Source organism: Rattus rattus, chromosome 1, assembly GCF_011064425.1.
Source record: "Rattus rattus isolate New Zealand chromosome 1, Rrattus_CSIRO_v1, whole genome shotgun sequence".
Classification (NCBI taxonomy): Eukaryota; Metazoa; Chordata; class Mammalia; order Rodentia; family Muridae; genus Rattus; species Rattus rattus.
Genome location: NC_046154.1, coordinates 251,821,170 through 251,839,369, shown reverse-complemented (window position 1 = coordinate 251,839,369; position 18,200 = coordinate 251,821,170). Strand labels below are relative to the sequence as shown.

The 18,200-nt window shown below is 48.3% G+C and overlaps 1 protein-coding gene across 1 annotated transcript in view; it reads right to left on the bottom strand.

Moving 5' to 3' along the window:
- The window catches only part of LOC116890156 (meiosis inhibitor protein 1), a 35,373-nt gene extending 18,349 nt beyond the window's left edge, over positions 1-17,024 (bottom strand). The window contains exons 1-10 of the mRNA XM_032890889.1: positions 16,925-17,024; positions 16,685-16,819; positions 13,470-13,584; positions 11,292-11,383; positions 9,968-10,109; positions 8,352-8,463; positions 6,428-6,488; positions 4,507-4,604; positions 2,054-2,222; positions 1,584-1,731 (exon numbers count right to left, since the gene is read on the bottom strand). Of these exons, the coding sequence (XP_032746780.1) occupies positions 1,584-1,731; positions 2,054-2,222; positions 4,507-4,604; positions 6,428-6,488; positions 8,352-8,463; positions 9,968-10,109; positions 11,292-11,383; positions 13,470-13,584; positions 16,685-16,819; positions 16,925-16,983 (1,131 nt within the window). The 5' untranslated portion in view covers positions 16,984-17,024. The remainder of the gene's footprint in view (positions 1-1,583; positions 1,732-2,053; positions 2,223-4,506; positions 4,605-6,427; positions 6,489-8,351; positions 8,464-9,967; positions 10,110-11,291; positions 11,384-13,469; positions 13,585-16,684; positions 16,820-16,924) is intronic.
- Positions 17,025-18,200: the final 1,176 nt, after the last annotated feature.

Below are 18,200 nucleotides of genomic sequence, written 5' to 3'. Positions count from 1 at the left end.
GCAACCCCAACAACATAACCAGTGACTGAGAAAAATGTCCTGGCGTCTTGGCATCCCAAGACAGCTCACTGCTCATCGGCGAGAAAACCCCACAGTGCTTCGTTTTAAAATGTAACCCGGAGCGAATCCGCTCCCTGTGTGATATTTGGTGACATCTGGAGACGGTTCTGATTACCAGGACTGGGAGAAGTGCTATTGGCATCTGCTATGTTGAGTGCAAGCGATTTCCGTGGTGGGGGCGGGGAACGGTGCAAGATAAAAGTGGAGCTGGGGCTGAGGAAGACGCTCTGTCGTGACACCTGTCGATACTTCTGTCTGTCCCTAACTTAGACTGCTTGGGAGCAGGTGCACTAGCAGAGGGCCTGGCTCAGAAGGGCGAAGGCAGATGTGCGTTGAATTGTTTACTAAACCCTAAATACCTACTCCTTTCCCATAGAAAATTAATCCAGCGTTCAGATTCCTCAGTTAATCTCGATGGTGAAGACTAACAAAAGGATTGGTTTGATTGGGAATCGCCCAGATTAGTAAGGCATACCAAGCATGTCTGTGAGAGCATTTTTTTTTTTCTTTTCTTTTTTTAGGAGCTGGGGACTGAACCCAGGGCCTTGCGCTTGCTAGGCAAGCACTCTACCACTGAGCTAAATCCCCAGCCCCTGTGAGAGCATTTCAAACCCAGAGGCTGAGGAAGACTGGCCTGTGACTGTGTCACTGCTCTACAGGGTGGGGGCTAGATGGAATAAAAAGGGGGAGAGGGAAATTTGAAATTCGTGGTTTAGCCAGACATGATGGCACATGCCTCTAATCCCAGCAAAGGCAGGCAGACCTCTGAGATCAAGGCCAGCCTGATCTACATAGTGAGCTCCAGGATAGCCAGGGCTATACAGAGAGACCCTGTCTCAAGAAAGAGAAAAGAAGGAAGGAGAGAGAGAAGTGGGGGAGAAAATATATGTAGTTCTGCAGGAGGTCTTAGACTAGGGGAAAATAGCTATAGAGAACATCATTAGTTTTAGTAGAAAATTTAGTGGCTAAGGTTGTAGCCCAGTTGTAGGGTATTTGGGTACCATGTTAAAGCATCAGGCTAAACACCCAGCCTTTTCTTTTTCTTTTTTTCAAAAGAAAAAAAGGTGAAATTAGATTACTGACTTAAGGACTGATTAATATACTATTTCTAGACTTCGTTTGAGACAGAGTTTCACCCAGATTGGCCCAGCGCTTACTATGTAGTTCAAACTGGCCCAAATCTTCCTGTCCTAGATTCTCAAACATTGTAACTTCAGACATAGGCCACCACACCCAACCTAGAAGGCCATTATTTGGGGAAATATATATTAAAACATTTAAGGAAAAAAGAGCATATCAAAAACTGAATTATTTTCAAAGGTTTCAGAGAGATAGGATTGGGAAAGGATAAAGTAAAAATTTGTATTTATTCATTTATTTGTCGTGAAGAGACCTTGCAACCCCGCCTTGCTACATGAGAAGCCTCTGGTACTCTTCCCATCATGCCTTTCTCCTGTCTCGGGCAGCGGCAGAAGCCCAGAATCATCCCCACGGAGCTCAAGACGTGCCCTCCTGGTTCATACCTCACCCAGTGCACGGTCCTTGTCCTGGCACACCGCCAACAGATAGATGGCGGCTTTGCAGACCACTGGTGGAGGGCACTCACCCTGGTCCTGCAGAGACAAAAGGAAGCTCTGCACAGCCACACAGAGCTCTGCATCAGGGACAAACCTGTCGAGCAAGGAGAGCCTGAGTGAGAAAGGGGAGCTGCAGGGGGGAAGGGAGGGGTGCAGCAGAACCCTCTGTTCTGCCTGGTCCCATCTTCCCTCAGTGTCCTTCCCCAGCCTGCCCACGCCTGACAACACCACGCACATACCGTGTGCTGTATAGACAGACATTCAAAGCACCGTGACACTTTACAATAGAAGTGCACTCAGACGCACGTGCACAGATGAGCATGTTTACACAATACAAGCAAATATGCATTACACGGAACCGAGCGACCGAGAAAAGCCCCAGGACTCAGCACCAGCCGCCAGCTCTGGGTACCGACCTGTCGTCATGGATGTGAGCAAGGTAGAAGAGGAGCAGGATGCAGTACTGTCTCTGGCGCGCGGCCACCTCCACATACTGCCGATCTGACAGGAAGGCCAGACTTTCTGGGGTCCTGCTGCTTATGTGGGGCAGTCCATGTTGTAGGAACTCAGACACTGCAGGGAGTTCTGGGAGGGAGCAGGTAGGGGAAGGTAAACACAGGAGGACACAGGAAAGCAGGCAATGACACCTGAGAACCACTGCGTACAGATGTTACGCAGGGCACCAAGGGCAGCACAGAGGGAATGGGAGGTTCTTCTTCCCTTAGCAGCTTTTAGCCTGTCAGAAGAGCCTGAACTTAACATGTGGAAGAACACGGACAGCAGTCATTCATTCATTCATTCATTCATTCATTCGTTCCTCTGATAGATGCTCACTTTAGATCAGACTGTGAAACCCACCTGAGCCGGATGAATGGTCAGTGTCATGTTCCAGCATGGAAAGAGTAACTCATGTACGTGTGGTAGAGAGGGTAAGCTTAAAGGGCAGAGAATTACAGAGGGTAAGCAGAAAGCAGGCAGGGAAGGGAGAGAGCAAAACCCAAGGAACGGGAAGCAAGGTGTGTGGGGGCCCAGAGCCGTAGGCGGACACATTTGTTTGGTGTGAACAGATGTGGAGTATCAGGAATTGAAAGGCCTTATGGGTAATTTGCAGCTGAGCTGCGGAAGACACCAAACGCTGCTTAAAGGACTTGAATATCAGCAGGGCGGATAAGTACTTTAGCAGGTGTGCTGGCTCACCCAGTTCCTGCCACATACATATAGCAGGATGGCACTCAGGAGGCTGAGGTAGAAGGCTAGACTGTTTGAGGACAGCCTGGGCTATGGCTTTTCAACTTTTTGGAAATTTTACCACACCAGCCTTACTTTCTACATTAACCAAAGACCCCTGCTACACAGACTGACGTCTGAGAACCACAGCTGAGGTGCAGTTAAGACGCTGAAGTTTCCCAGACAGATATGTCAGCCATGGTTGGAGATGGATTGGAGAATGAGAGACCGGAAGCAAGTACCCAGACTGACAGAATCCGTCCTGTTGAGGACAAGTCCTAAACACACAGAGGGAATCCCCCAAAACAATGTGGTAGCTTAGCCCAATCAGGAATTCTAATTTCAATTCAACTTCTTTTCCGCCAACATGCTCCGTAGTGAAAACCATAAGGAGACCAGCATCCTTGACCCTCGGACATTCCTCCCCTGTGAGACGTCCAGGAAAAACAGCCTGGAGTAGAGAAGTAAGTCTCTCTCTTTCTGGCACTTTCAGATCTGACAAGAACCCAGTGCCCAAGGGAACGGGTGAGAGGGGCTTCCTTTTATTCTGACAAATGAGGGAATGGTAAGAGGCCATGATGATGTGGTTGCCGAGAGTTTTGGGCCACCACAGCAGAGGCACTGTGGCCTTCTCTTTGCAAGTTATACCTGACCAGCAGGGAAGCGTGCAGCTGAGACTGGCCAGTGTAATAAGAGAACGGACCCAGGTCATATTGGAAGCTTGCCTGGGCTCCTGTCTGTCTCAGCATGGTATCTGGGAAAGAGTGCATGAGAGACAGGGCAGTGGGGGATGGCAAAGAATCTTCACCATGGAAAAAGGAAAAAATACACTTCCCTTCCTACCAAGTCTAACCACGAAGAGGATAATATTTGAACAAGTACATAAAAGGCTGCCTTACGTTATACCAAGTGTGACGTCTAAAATAGGGGAACTCACAGGAAGTAACACTGCTGCCATTGCTGTATCTACCTCTGCCCCAAGGCAAGGGGAGAAGTCCGTGAGCAGTCAACGAAAGAGGAAACGTCTGGCACCTACCGTTCTTCCCGCCCGGCTTCTGTGGGGCTCTCCTTTGGCCCCTACCTGCCACAGCCTCCTCTTTTCTGTCTTTCTCTATCCCTTTGTCCGTGTTTACTCCTTTCATAGTCCCACCCACCTGAGGCATTGCGTTTGTCATACAATGCCTGCTTTCTCACTGGAGGAGAGGAAGGCTTTGCCTCCCCAGCTCTTTCACCAGCACCCGAACACAGTCTGGCACACAATGGATGTACAAGAACCACTTCATACACGAATGAACAAAGAAATGGAATAGGAATACTCTACTCGAGAGACCCTGAGTTCTGGGCTGGGTGTGGACCAGGAAAGCGTCGGTGTGGGAAAGGTGCAGAGGAGGCCATTGGGATGGAGGACTTAGACCGGAGGAGCTTCCACGTCCTTCTCCACCTCAAGAGTCTAAGACCCCAGAGGCCTCGCATCCCATCCTTTCCTGGGCTGTTACTCTATCTCCTAGGAATCTTCCAGGAAGCCCATCCGTGTGGCGTAAGCCAAGAGGCCTCATTGCATTGACTCATCACAGGGCCAGCCATCGAGGCATCCAGACAGAAAGCTGCCGTGGGACTTGGGAGGGGTCAGACCACTTCTTACCTTCTTGGGAAAGTGATTCCGTCTTCTCTGGAGCAAAGAGGAGATTGAGGCACATGTAGTAGAGGAAGCTGGAGCACACCTGATTTAGGGACGAGTGACTTGGAGGGAGAAGTGAGAACAAAAGAGAGAGCATTACAACTTAGGCTCTGACAGCACTAACCCCACCGTGAGCTAAGACACCACTGCCTATACCAGAGCCCAGTGAAAGTCTAATCGTGGCCATGGAAGAGGAGGCCCTCGGGAGCCTATGAAAGGTAAACAGTCTAGGGCGCGGGGGCTGGAGAGAGCACTCGGTGGTTCAGGGTATTTGCTGCTCTTGCAAAGGACCCAGGTTTGGTTCCTAGCACCCATGATGGACAGCACACAGCCAACTGTAACACCAGTTTCACAGGTTCCAACACCCCCTTTTGGCTTCCCTGGGCACTGCACACACACACACACACACACACACACACACACACACACACACACAGAGAGAGAGAGAGAGAGAGAGAGAGAGAGAGAGAGAGAAAGAGAGAGGTATACACATAAACATAAAATAAAAATAAAATTTAAATATCATTTAAGAGTAAATATGGGGGGTGGAGAGATGGCTCAGCAGTTAGGAGCACTGAATGCTCTTACAGAGGTCCTGAGTTCAAATCCCAGCAACCAAATGGTGGCTCACAACCATCTATAATGAGATCTGATGCGCTCTTCTGTTGTGTATGAAGACAGCTGTAGTGTATTTATATATAGTAAATAAATCTTTAAAAAAAAAAAAAAAGAGTAAATATGGAACCAGCTGTCACACTTGCAACTGGTTCTTGGCCCATCTGGGGATCGCTAAAAATTTTCTCAAAAAATAAAATAAGGAAGGCCATAAAAACATACAAGCAAAAACAAAGGGCTGGGGAGTAGTTCAAATATAAGGAGCTGCCCAACATGGTGGCACATATCTGTAATTTCAGCACTGGAGAGGCTGAGGCAGGAGGATTGCCATGAAGTCCAGTCTGGGGTAGAACACTTACAAAAAACAAAAAGAAAGAAGAGGAGGAGGAAAAGGAACAGGAAGAAGGTGGAGGAGCAATAAGGGAGAAAAAGGGAGGAGGAGAACAGTGAGAAGGATAAGGAAGAGGAAGAAGAGAAAATAGTAGGAGGAGAAGGAAAAGGAAGAGGAATAGCTCCAACAGCCTGTGATGATTAGCTTTCGTTATTAACTTGACACAACCTAGACTCTCCTAGAAAGGGATTCTCAGAGAAAGATGGTCTATACTGGGTTGGCCTTTCGAAGGTTGTGCTAATTAAGCTAAGTGATATAGGAAGACTCAGCCCACTGTGGGTGGCACCATTCCTAGGCAGGATGTCCCTAACTATACACAAATAAAGAAAGCAGCTGGGTGGTGGCACATGCCTTTAACCCCAGCACTTGGGAGGCAGAGGCAGACAGATCTCTGTGAATTCAAGGCCAGCCTGATCTACGGAGGAAGTTTCAGGACTGTCAGAGCTACACAGAGAAACTCTGTCCTGAAGAACCCATCACCCCAAAAAGGAAAGGAGGAAGCAAACAGCACAATGTGACTAGCTGTTTGAAGGCACTACCTTAACCTCCCTACTGTAAGCTGAAGCCCTTTTCTCCCCTAAGTTGTTTTTGTCAGGGTGCTTCATTGTGGCCACAAAAATGAAGCCAGGACAGGGCCCTCCCAGCTTTACTGTGACAGTTGTCACATGTCCCCTTTACTCACATGTCCCCTTTCCTCGGCAGATGAAACTAAACTTACAGAAGCACCTCCAGCTTGTGTGTCAGTTGCTAGGCAACGCTGACACTGTTATCCAGTACACCAGGGTCCCATGACTAAAGCACCAACCAGACAATTGTATTTGCCAGGTCAAATTTTCTTCTGGCCCCTTGCTGTTTGGTTCTGCCAGGGGTCATACCTACCTCTGGCCACTGCAGAACCTGGCCTTCAGCTCCAGGGTCAGTCGTATGAATGATGCATCAGCTAGGAGAAGTGGGAAGAAAGCAGAGCCATCTAAAGCAGGCTTGTCACAGAACTTCTAGGCACTGGTGTCAACTGCTTTTGCCTTCACGGAGCCTGGTTCACCAGGATCTGGTAGCAGTTAACTTAGGAGACTGCCTGTCTGTAGCTCATAGGTTGGGAATAAGTACATCTAACAAATGCCTGACTCGGAGTAGAGCTCAACTGCTCATCTCTGATCTCTCTCGATTATGTCCTACTATAACCTGGTATGTTCTACGGGCACCAGGAAAGACATTGCTGCTTCAAGCCTTCCTCTCCTCCTTGCAGAAAACAATCCAGTTTCAGACTTGGAAAGAACAGCTTTATCCCCGTCTCTGACTGGATCTCAGACCAGAGACTTGGCGACAGCTTCCGTCTCAGCCACTAACCGCGGCCCAGGCTGCCCCACTCCAAGCCTCTCCTCTCTAAGACTGGGGTTTTGCTCCCAGCACCCACATCAAGTGGCTCACATTTGTCTCTAACTTCAGCTCCAGGGAATCCGTGCCCTCTTCTGGCCTCTGCCTGCAATAATGAATGCATATCCTGCACATATATGCACACACATGAGCACACAAGTGCACACACTCACACACCCACACAGATCCACACACATCCACATATATCCATACACCCTCACACATCCACACACCCACAACACACACACACACATACACATCTACACACTCACATACATTCACACATCCACACACTCACACATACACACACTCACATACACCACACACCCACATACATCCACACACACATCCACACACTCACATACATCCACACGCCCACATACACACACACAACACACACATCCACACACTCACATACATCCACACACCCACATACATCCATACATACATACACACACACATCCACACACTCACATACATCCATACGTCCCACACATCCACACACTACATATATCCACACACATCTGCATACCCATATACACCCCACACATCCATACCCCTTTACACATCCACACCCACACACATCACGCACTCACATCCACACCCACACACATCCACACACACCCATACACCCACACACCCACACACACCCCACCCACCCACCTCCACACACCCACACACATCCACACACCCACAACACACACCCCACACACCCACACATCCTCACATCCACACACCCACATACATCCACACACCCACATACATCCACACACCCACATACATCCGCATAATTTAATTTTTATGATCTTTAAACTATTTTTCATATTTTAAAATTTTTTATTACATGTAACTTAAAAATAAATCTCGACAGAAAAGAAAGAAAGGAAGGAAAAAAGAAAGAAAGCACAAACCTTAAATGTCATTTGCAATCTCAGGGGATATGTATATGAAAGGAATGGGGAGCCAGGGATGGTGACTCATGGATTTAATCCCAGAACATGGTGGGCAGAGGCAGGTTGATCTCTGTGAGTTCAAGGTCAGCCTGGTCTACAGCAAGTTCCAGGACAGTTAGGACATAATAGAGAAACTCTGTCTCAAAAGAAAGAAAGTAGGGTGGGAGGGAGGGAGGGAGGGAAGAAGAGAGGGAGGGGGGGGAAGGGAGGGAGGGAGGGAGGAAGGAAGGAAGGAAGGAAGGAAGGAAGGAAAGGGTTGTGCTGCAAATACTTAACTGGAGCCTCCTAGACTTCTAGACAACACTGAAGGATCGACAAATTGGAAACTGGCTTTAATAGCGTTGCCCATGATCTTCCTCCCACTCAACACTGACAGAGAAAAGGATGCGCAGTCTAATAGACATTTCCTTAGCTCTCTCAACAGCTGACCACAGTGCTCACCTGCCTGCTGACACCCACAGTGGCCTGCCACCTACCAAGCTTCCTGGAGAACTTCACCTTCATGTGGGGAACGATGACAAAGAGGCTGTGTAGAATTGACAGGAAAACCTCCATCAGGTTTGGATGCGTGGTCTCCTCCGAGTACCTCTGAAAGCATGAGAAGTGAGAAGACAGGGGTCTGAGTCTCTGAAGAAGAAAAGGCATCTTCAAAAGCGGCCACCGGATCCACCAAGTGCGTCCACTTTCATTCGGTTGGCAGGAGGAAAGCTCGAGTTTCTGAACTCCCAACCTGCACCTAAGGATTGACTCTGTCATTAGCTGTAGTGCCAGACACTTTACCTCCCGCGCCTCTGTTCTATCCTCTCCCCTCAAATAAGAGCAGAAACACCTACCTCCCAGGGACAGAGATGGGTTATAATGTACAAAAGTGCTTTCTAAGCCATAATACAGGGTAACATTCTCTCACCCTGTGACAGTAATATGGAATTCCGCTGCCTTCACCTTGTTTTCTTTTTGGTTTTTTTTTTAAGATTTGTTTATTTATTTCATGTATATGAGTACACTATCACTGTCTTCAGACACACCAGAAGAGGGCATCAAGGTCTCATTACAGATGGTCATGAGCCACCATGTGGTTGCTGGGATTTGAACTCAGGACCTCTGGAAGAGCAGTCGGTGCTCTTAACCACTAAGCCTTCTCTCCAGCCCTTCACTTTGTTTTCAAGACAGGGCTTCTCTATGTAGCCCAGGCTATCCTGGAACTCATTCTGTAGCTGAGGCTGGCCTCGAACTCAGAGATCCACCTGCCTCTGCCTCCAGAGTGCTGGGATCAGAGGCCTGCACCGCCATGCCCAGCACGTACTTGCTTTCTAACAGTAGGAAAAAGACATCATTTAGAAATTAAGGAGTATAGTTTAATGACAGACTCTTGCTTGGTATTTGTAAAGCCTGGGACAGGGGAGAGAGATTAGGGGGAACTCTGGTACCCATCTCCCAGGGAGGGAGGATAAAGTTACACAGTGACTATAAGACAGGCACCACATTACAAACGTTCATTACCTGCTGTACCGGCTGGTTTTGTGTGTCCACTTGACACAAGCTGGAGTTATCAGAGAAAGGAGCCTCCCTTAAGGAAATATGTCCACAAGACCCAACTGTAAGGCATTTTCTCAACTAGTGATCAAAGGGGGAGAGCCCAGCCCCTTGTGGGTGGTGCTGTCCCTGGGCTGGTGGTCTTGGGTTCTATAAGAAAGCAAGCTGAGCAAGCCAGGGGAAGCAAGTCAGTAAGAGACATCCCTCCATGGCCTCTGCATCAGCTCCTGCTTCCTGACCTGCTTGAGTTCTAGTCCTGACTTCCTTTGGTGATGAACAGTCATGTGGAAGTGTAAGCTGAATAAACCCTTTCCTCCCCACTTGCTTCTTGGTCCTGATGTTTGTGCAGGAATAGAAACCCTGACTGAGACACCTGCATATTGTTTTGTTGTTACTGGCTTCAAATTTTTTCTCCAGCTAAATCTATTAGTTTTATAATAAAACTTTTTATTTTTACAACCAAAGTAAAGGTGGCTGCAAGGGTAACATTACTAAGGTCCTAAGGGCTAGCTGAGTAGTACCCAGGGTTTGTACTGCCCATGGAAAAGAAAGAACCTACCATCATCATGGGGATACACAGGGAGTCACAGGCACTAAGAAGAAACTCTGAGAAGGCCTCCAAGGTATCTTCCTTCTCTGCGCTGGGAGCTGTGAAGGGATTCTCCTGGGCAGAAGGCTCACCTTGGAATTCCACAGCCAACCTGTGAAATCAGGATGCATGCTTACCAACATAACACGCATGTGCCACGAGAGAGGATGTGCCCTGTTAGACTGAGCTCAGAATTCAGGGAAAGTATTCCTACCATTAGATGGGGGCAACTTTAGGAGTCCTCACTGAGCTGTGTGGTGGTGGCACAGGCCTTTAATCCCAGCAGGGATGCAGAGGCAGCTGATCTCAGAGTTCAAAGCCAGCCTGATCTGGACAGTGAGCTCCAGGACAGCAGAGCTACACAGCCCTCCGAGTCTCTGCGGCCCCATCACACGTGACGCTTCCATACCCTATGTGTATCCCTGAGCATCTCATGCTATATGCTAACGCATCTCTCTCCGCCTATAACACCTTTCCTGGATTCTACACAACTCCGAGAACTCACATATACACTCAGGAGTATTCCTTCCCTCAGAGACTGTCAGCCCCTCATGGGTAGGAGTCATTCTTTCTGTCCCCTCTCACTTATGCTATAGCAGATATGAGAAACGTTTGTTTATGTGCCAGGCGGTGGTGCTGCACACCTTTAGTCCCAGCACTTGGGAGGCAGAGGAAGACAGATCTGTGTGAGTTCGAGGCCAGCCTGTCCTACAGAATGAGTTCCAGGACAGCCAGAGCAACACAGAGAAACCCTGTCTTGAAACACAAAACAAACCAAAACCCACATCTGTTTACATGAACTGTGTTCAGAGAGAGTGACAATATTAGGCTAGACTCAGGGATGAACTCAGGGATGTGGCACTAGCTGCTCCTCTACAGGACCCAGGTTCGATTTCCCAGCACCCACATAGTGACTGTCAACCTTCTGTAACTTCAATTCCAGGGAATCCGATACCCTCTCTTAGCATCCATGGGCCATGCACATGCACGGTGCATATATATACATTCAAGAAAAACACCCACACACATAAAATAAAAATACCTAAGTCTTAAAAGATGTTTTTAAAATAACCTCATGGTATAGTAGCGAATGCATCACCAGGATGTTTTTGGGGAATCTGGGACCATCCTACCCCTAGCTCCCCATCCTCACCCTTCCTCTAGGACACACACCCCGACCCCAGCCAAAGCCCCTTCACCATTCTGGAGAGCAACGGAAGCCAAGTGTGGCTTTGCCCTTTGCCTCAGCCCCACCAGCCCCGCTCTCCACCTCAGGCTGCAGAGGGCCCCTCACCTGCAGGCGTTTCTAAACCCCTCCAGGGTGCTTAGGAGGAACTTTCCCTTTCGAAGAGTGGCCTTCTCTAAGTTTCTACTGCAAGCATGGCCCTGGGGTGAGGAGAGAAGAGCTTATGAGTCACACAGCCCCTCTGTGTGCCAGCCTAGCCCGGATGCCCCAGATTTCTTCCACCCTGACTGTGGTCTGCTGTTCCCATATGCCTAACTTTCCAAGGAATCATGGGTGTGTGTGTGTGTGTGTGTGTGTGTGTGTGTGTGTGTGTGTGTGTGTGTGTGTGTCTGAGTAGCTCGTTTAGAAATAGCAGAAGAGATAGGTTTGGCCCCCATTCCTCTAAGAACCTCAAGAAGGGCTCTTGGTCTATTGTATACGGAAGGCCGTCACAGGCAGGTGAGTGACAGCCCGAGTAGCTGTGACAGCATCCATGCCATTGCTCCATGACACATGACAGTCCTCACCCCGGCAGGTATGACAACTGTGATCCTGAAAACGTAACACTCACACCGAGAGCTTCTTTCCTGATGTCTTAGGTCTACGGGCCACTAAAAGCCAATAATTAGGGGTTGGGGATTTAGCTCAGTGGTAGAGCGCTTGCCTAGCAAACGCAAGGCCCTGGGTTCAGTCCCCAGCTCCAAAAAAAAGAAAAAAAAAAAAAGCCAATAATTACATTCACAACCCAGTACACATTAGTCAGATTCTTTCTAAGATCCTAAAGCATCCAGTCTTAAACAACGTTGTGAGAATGTTTACCACATCTGCAACATAGGGCTAAGAACGCAGCTTGATGTGGAATATTTGCCGTTTACTCACAAAGCTCTGGGTTTGATTCCTGACAGCACAAAAACTAACAAACAAATAAACAAAAACACAAGAAAACTATAACTAACCGAGCTCAGATACTAGTTAAGTCATTGTGAGACAAGCTCAGATACTAGTTAAGACATTGTGAGACAAGCTCAGATACTAGTTAAGACATTGTGAGACAAGCTCAGATACTAGTTAAGACATTGTGAGACAAGCTCGGATACTAGTTAAGTCATTTTGTGACTAGAAGCCAAGGCCAGCTTCAAACTCTTCAACCTCCTATCTGAGCTGCCTGACTGTAAGGATTGTAGATACAAACCTTGTTGCTAAGGTACTTGGAAATTTTTGTCTTTAGAGAAAATTGTTTAACCCTTGTTGTTTGGGACGAGGGGCTGAGGTGCATATTTTACATATCAAAGCAGACCTGGCCTCCAGGTTCTCCCAGCATCCCTCAATAAAACCCGGCATACCCTGCCAGAAACCCTGAACTTTCCAGCCCAGGGGATGGGATGCCCTTCCCCCAGAGACTTTCCTGCATGACATTTTGGTCTCCCTGACCTCTCCTCCTCCTCCTCTTCCTCCTCTTCCTCCTCTTCCTCCTCCTCCACTTCCTCTCTCTCTCTCTCTCCCTCCTTCCCTCCCTCCCTCCCTTCCTCCCTCTCTCTCCCTCCCTCTCTCTCTCTCCCTCTCTCTCCCTTCCCATGCTGACTTCTCTGGCCACTGAACTTACTTGCCCAAGGGCAGCTTACCAATAAACCTGCATTTAATATAATTTATGCTGGCTTGCATTGGCTCATTGCACTGGTGGAGAAATAATTTATCACCTGTGGTGTCAGTTTCTCCATCCATCAAAACGGAGACAGTTACCCTTAGCCTGTAAACTGGCACAGAAGATAAGGTGACATAGAAATTGCTTTTCTAGAAACAAATTGGAGAGCTGGAGATATAGCTCACTGGTAAAGTGCTTGCCTAGCATATACAGAGGCAAGACATTCAGAGAGGTCAGCGAGCACATGCACTAGGTTCAACCCTCAGTATTAAAAAACAAACAAGGGCTGGAGAGATGGCTCAGTGGCTAAGAGCACCGACTGCTCTTCCAGAGGTCCTGAGTTCAAATCCCAGCAACCACATGGTGACTCACAACCATCTGTAATGAGATCTGATGCCCTCTTCTGGTGTGTCTGAGGACAGCTACAGTGTACTCATATAAAAAATAAATAATTAAATCTCAAACAAACTAACAAACAAAACCTAATAAATTAAGATAAGCATGGTGGTACAGGTTGATAATCCTAGGACAGAAAGAAAAAGATAGACAGACAGACAGACATTAGAGCAGGGGCTTCAGAAGAAGTGTACTTGCAGCTCACTGACCAGGGACCTCCTGTTCAGAGGTGTCTGGGAAAACTCCATACATCGGCTCAGCATGGCTTCAAGCAAGGCGCGAAGGGCTCCGTATTGCACGGGCAGAGAGCTCTGGTGGTCCTTCCTGTATCCAGAGGCAAGACATTCAGAGAGGTCAGCGAGCCCCAAGCAGATGCACAGCTTTCTTCGCGTGCTTACCCTCTGTCCTCACCACTTTCACCAGCTGTGGAAGAAAGTTAGCAGCAGAGAATACCACAGGATGGTTCTGGGGCTCCTCTTAGGCAAACCAATGAGGGTGGCAGGGAAGGCCTTCCTTCTGACACACCCTCTTTTATCTGGGCTGTTACAGAATGGTGGCTGTTCGTTCACCATTGGGGTGGGTCTTGCTCCACACATCAATCAAGACAGTTCGGACAGTTCAGGTGATTCTAATTTCTGAGAAGTTATCCTTAAACCAACCATAATGTTAAGATATGGGCTTTTGAATTACATAGTTCTTAAGCCTGAATTTTGTAGACACGGTGTCTTGTCACAACGTTAGAAGACTAGGTTCACCTGCAAATCCCAAGCATCTCAGGAAGAACCCTTCCTCGCCTCGGCTTATTGGTGGATGCTGGCAATTTTTGGCTTTCCCTTGGCACTGCTCTAATTTCTGCTCATCTTCACAACGGTCTCTTCCCCTTCCTTCTCCCGCCATCACCATATGACCAAATCTCCCCACTTTTAAAGAATTATTTTTACACACATGGATGCTTCGGTTGCATGTATGTAAGTGCACAACATGTGGTACCTGGTAACCCTGGGGGCCCGAAGGGGACATCAGATCCCCAGGGACTGCAGTTACAGACAGTTGTGAGCCACCACGTAGGCACTAGGAGCTGAGCCTGGCTCCTCTGGAAGAGCCGCCCATGCTCCTCACCACAAAGCCATCTCTCCAGCCCCAGGCCTCCACCCCAACCTTTTTGAAATGGGGTCCCACAGTTTAGGATGACCTAGAACTCACTATGTAGCCTTGGTTAGCCCAAAACTCTCAGACATTTCTCGTCTCCAGCTCCCAAGTGCTGAGACTATAGTTACTCTACCGTCATGTCAAGACAGAGTCTCGAGTAGTAGGGATGATCTCAAACTGTCCCTATGCAGCTGAAAATGGTCTTGAACTCCTGATCCTTCTGTCTCTACCGCCTGAGTGCTAGGGTTGTAGGTAAGTGCCACCATTCTAGCTCACAGAGTAGACAGTAGCCATTGAACTTGCAACTCCTGCTATGTAACTTTATCTTAACTTGACAGTATCCAGGGTTGGGGATTTAGCTCACTGGTAGAGCGCTTGCCTAGGAAGCACAAGGCCCTGGGTTCGATCCCCAGCTCCGGAAAAAAAAAACTTGACAGTATCCACAAAAAACATACTCACAGGTTGTGGGCAGACATGAACGATGGGAGGAGGCGATTAAACCTTGTATAGTAACCAGGGAACAATCTATTATCCCTCACCCCTGGGTCCTTGCTGACCATCAAACGATCTGTTTGGCTTCCTAGTTAAGTTCTCAGTCAACTGCACTAGGTAAGGCTTGGCTTTTCCCTCCCTCGACTTCTGGAAACCTTTTGTTTCCTTCTCTGTTTGTTTTTTTGAGACAGGGTATGTTGCACAGACCGTGCCTTTAAACAGCGATTATCGTGTGTGGCATTCGTGGGAGTAGCAGCGCCAGAGCAAGCCTGCAGAGATGAAGGGTAGCTTTCAGGAGCGAGGCTCTCCTTCCAGCATGGTTTTCGGGGCCGCGGACTCAGGCTGCAGACACAGAGAGCAAGTGTTTTCATGGAGCCATCTTGCCAACCCATGCATCTGGGTTCTCACTGACCTCAGGAGAGCCCCCTGCCTCAGTCTCCCAAGTGGCTGGGATGGCAGGGGTGCACCACCGCCATGTCCATCTGGGGCCTCTAACTGTGTTCCCTGCAGTGGTCATCAAGCCCTGGGTCCATCATTTTTGTTGTTTGTGATTTATTTGGTTGGTTTCTGAGCAGCTCACTTTTTTCATCCTCCCTTCTAGCTGTGTTTCCCAGAGAGCTCACCTCAGAGGGAGCACTTCAGTAAACATTCTGGGGGATAAAGTAAATCTCTCACAACCGTGCACACATTAATGACTCTCCCATGCCTCCCAGCTCTCTCCACAATCCTGACCAAACAGCGTTTCTGTGGCAAGGCTGCCCCTTCCTGAAACCTGCTAACTGAAGCAACTGCAGCACCCTTTGCTCCACCTCTGGCACTAGATAATGTAGATGTACTCATCTCAACTACCCTGGGATTCGTGCTCCAGATTTAGAGATCCAGATCCAGGGAACCACAAAAGGAAAGAGAGATAGACTCAAGTTATTGTAATGTAAATGTTATTTTTTTTTGTTTCAATTTTTAGAACCACCCTTGGAGTTGAATCACAAAAGACTTAAATATAAGGAAGAAACTATAAATATGAACAACCTTTACAATGTAAAAGTAAAGATACAGCCTAACTAACCTTGGAAAGTAGAAGAGAGGTCTGGGGGGGGGGGAGTGGGGGAGTGGTGTGGAGGCTGCTGGGAAAATGAGAATCAGGAAACACAGCTTTAAAAACTGAAGAAGTCAGCTGAGTGAGGTGGCGCAGGGTTGTATAATCCCAGTACTCGGAAGGCCGAGGCAGGATGCTAAGGGATTCAAGGTCACTGTCCGGTACACAATAGTTTTGAAGCCAGCCTGGACTACACCAGACCTTGCCTCAGAAACAAACAGAAGTTTGGCCTGGTGGTGCAGGCCTTTAATCCCAGCATTCAGGAGGCAGAGGCAAAAGGATCCCTGTGAGTTCATTGTGAGTTCTAGAACAGCCAGGGCTACACAGAAAAATCCTGGATAAAAAAAAAAAAAGAAAAGAAAGAATGAAGGAAAAGGAAAGAAGGAAGGGAGAGGAGAGAGAGAGAGAGAGAGAGAGAGAGAGAGAGAGAGAGAGAGAGAGAGAATATATCAAGAGTGGAACTCATGTCTAATCCTAGCACTTAGAAATAGAGAACGGAAAATTACTGTTTGAAGCCAGCCTGGGCTACATAGTGAGTTCTAGGTCGGCCTGGCTACACTATGCGGCCCAGTCTCTACAAAACAATGCTAACCATACATAATCATGATGACAGTGATACAAGAACACATCCCTAGGACCTCCTGGTCTCCACAGATCAGCAGGTACATTCAGGTAAGCCTCTCTCACCTCAGAAAAGCTGAAATGGCCCTCAGTGCTTCAGCGGCCACTGCTAACACAGGGCTGCTCACGGCCTCCTGCAGGGCACGGCTGGCATCTCTGCACATGGCCGAGCTTGTGAACAGCCTGATCTCCTCAGGCTGCCTAGGAAACAGTCGATGAGGAACGAATGAATGGCTCATCCCCAGCCCTGCGGGGAATAAGTGCTCACCTCTCCTTTACCAGTCCCACCCACACACCTTTGCTTACCGAGTCAGGATTTCAGCGAAGAGCAGCAGGCCCTGCTTGTGCAGTTCTGTGTTGGTCATCTGCAGGCTTCCCTGAAGGCTCCTGACCACTGCTTCGATCCCTGCGTCAGGATAACACGCCACAGACAAGGGATCAGTGTTCTGTGGTTCTTCATGAACCACCTGGGAGAGGCGACACACTGCAAATAGCACCTACAAGCTACAGGACCCTCGTGAAATGCCCCCGGCCAGGTTGAACCGATCCCGGGAGACCAGGGCTATGGCTGATGCATGCCAAAGCCCCGAGTTCAATCACTAGCTGCAAGTCCAGGGGACCCAACCAGGACATTTTCAAGGGCAGGCCTCATCCTTCATTCCGTCCTCCAACATCCAGCACAGACTCAAGCACATGAGATTTTTTTTCCGGCCACCTACTGATTAGGTCATATCTTTCCCACTTAACACACTCCCTTCCTCCTCAAAGAACTGATTAGCTCCAGCCTCTGCTCCTCCAGAGAGCCCTGCGTCTCCGTCCAGGATGAACTGTGAGCCTCTGTCAAGTTCCTTTTACTTCTGTTTAGAAAACCTTGAATTTACTTGTATTAAAACTGCCTGTTCGGGCTGGAGAGATGGCTCAGAGGTTAAGAGCACTGTCTGCTCTTCCAGAGGTCCTGAGTTCAATTCCCAGCAACCACATGGTGGCTCACAACCATCTGTAATGAGATCTTCTGGCCTGCAGGTGTGTATGCAGGGAGGATGCTATATCATAATAAATAAATAAACCTTTTAAAAAAAACTGCCTGTTCACACCTCTCCCTCTCTTTCTTAGGATCAGAGACCATGGTATATGTATTTCTAAACTTCCTGGTCCCAGTCCAGTACCCAGCGCAGACGAAAAACACAGAATACAAAAATTAAATGGGCAGTGGTGGTGCAAGCTGAGACAGCCCGATCTCTGAGTTCAAGGCCAGCCTGGCCTACAGAGTGAGTTCTAGGACAGTCAGAGCTGCACAGAGAAACCCTGTCTCATATGACAGCAGCAACTGTTGGTGAACACCTTTAATCCCAGCACTCAGGGACAGAGGCAAGCATTGACTACTTCCAGTCTAAACACCGGGACATGGCTTTGTGAACCCCAAATAAAGACCTTTAGTATGGAAAGGAAAAGAACTGTTTCAAGACACTGAAAGGAAAAAGTAGAAAAGCCCTGAGACTAACTAGATGGGCAGATATCCAGGGCTTGCAAAGTATTGAATCCAAGGCCGGATCTGTTTGGAATTGCTTAATGAGAGGCTGGA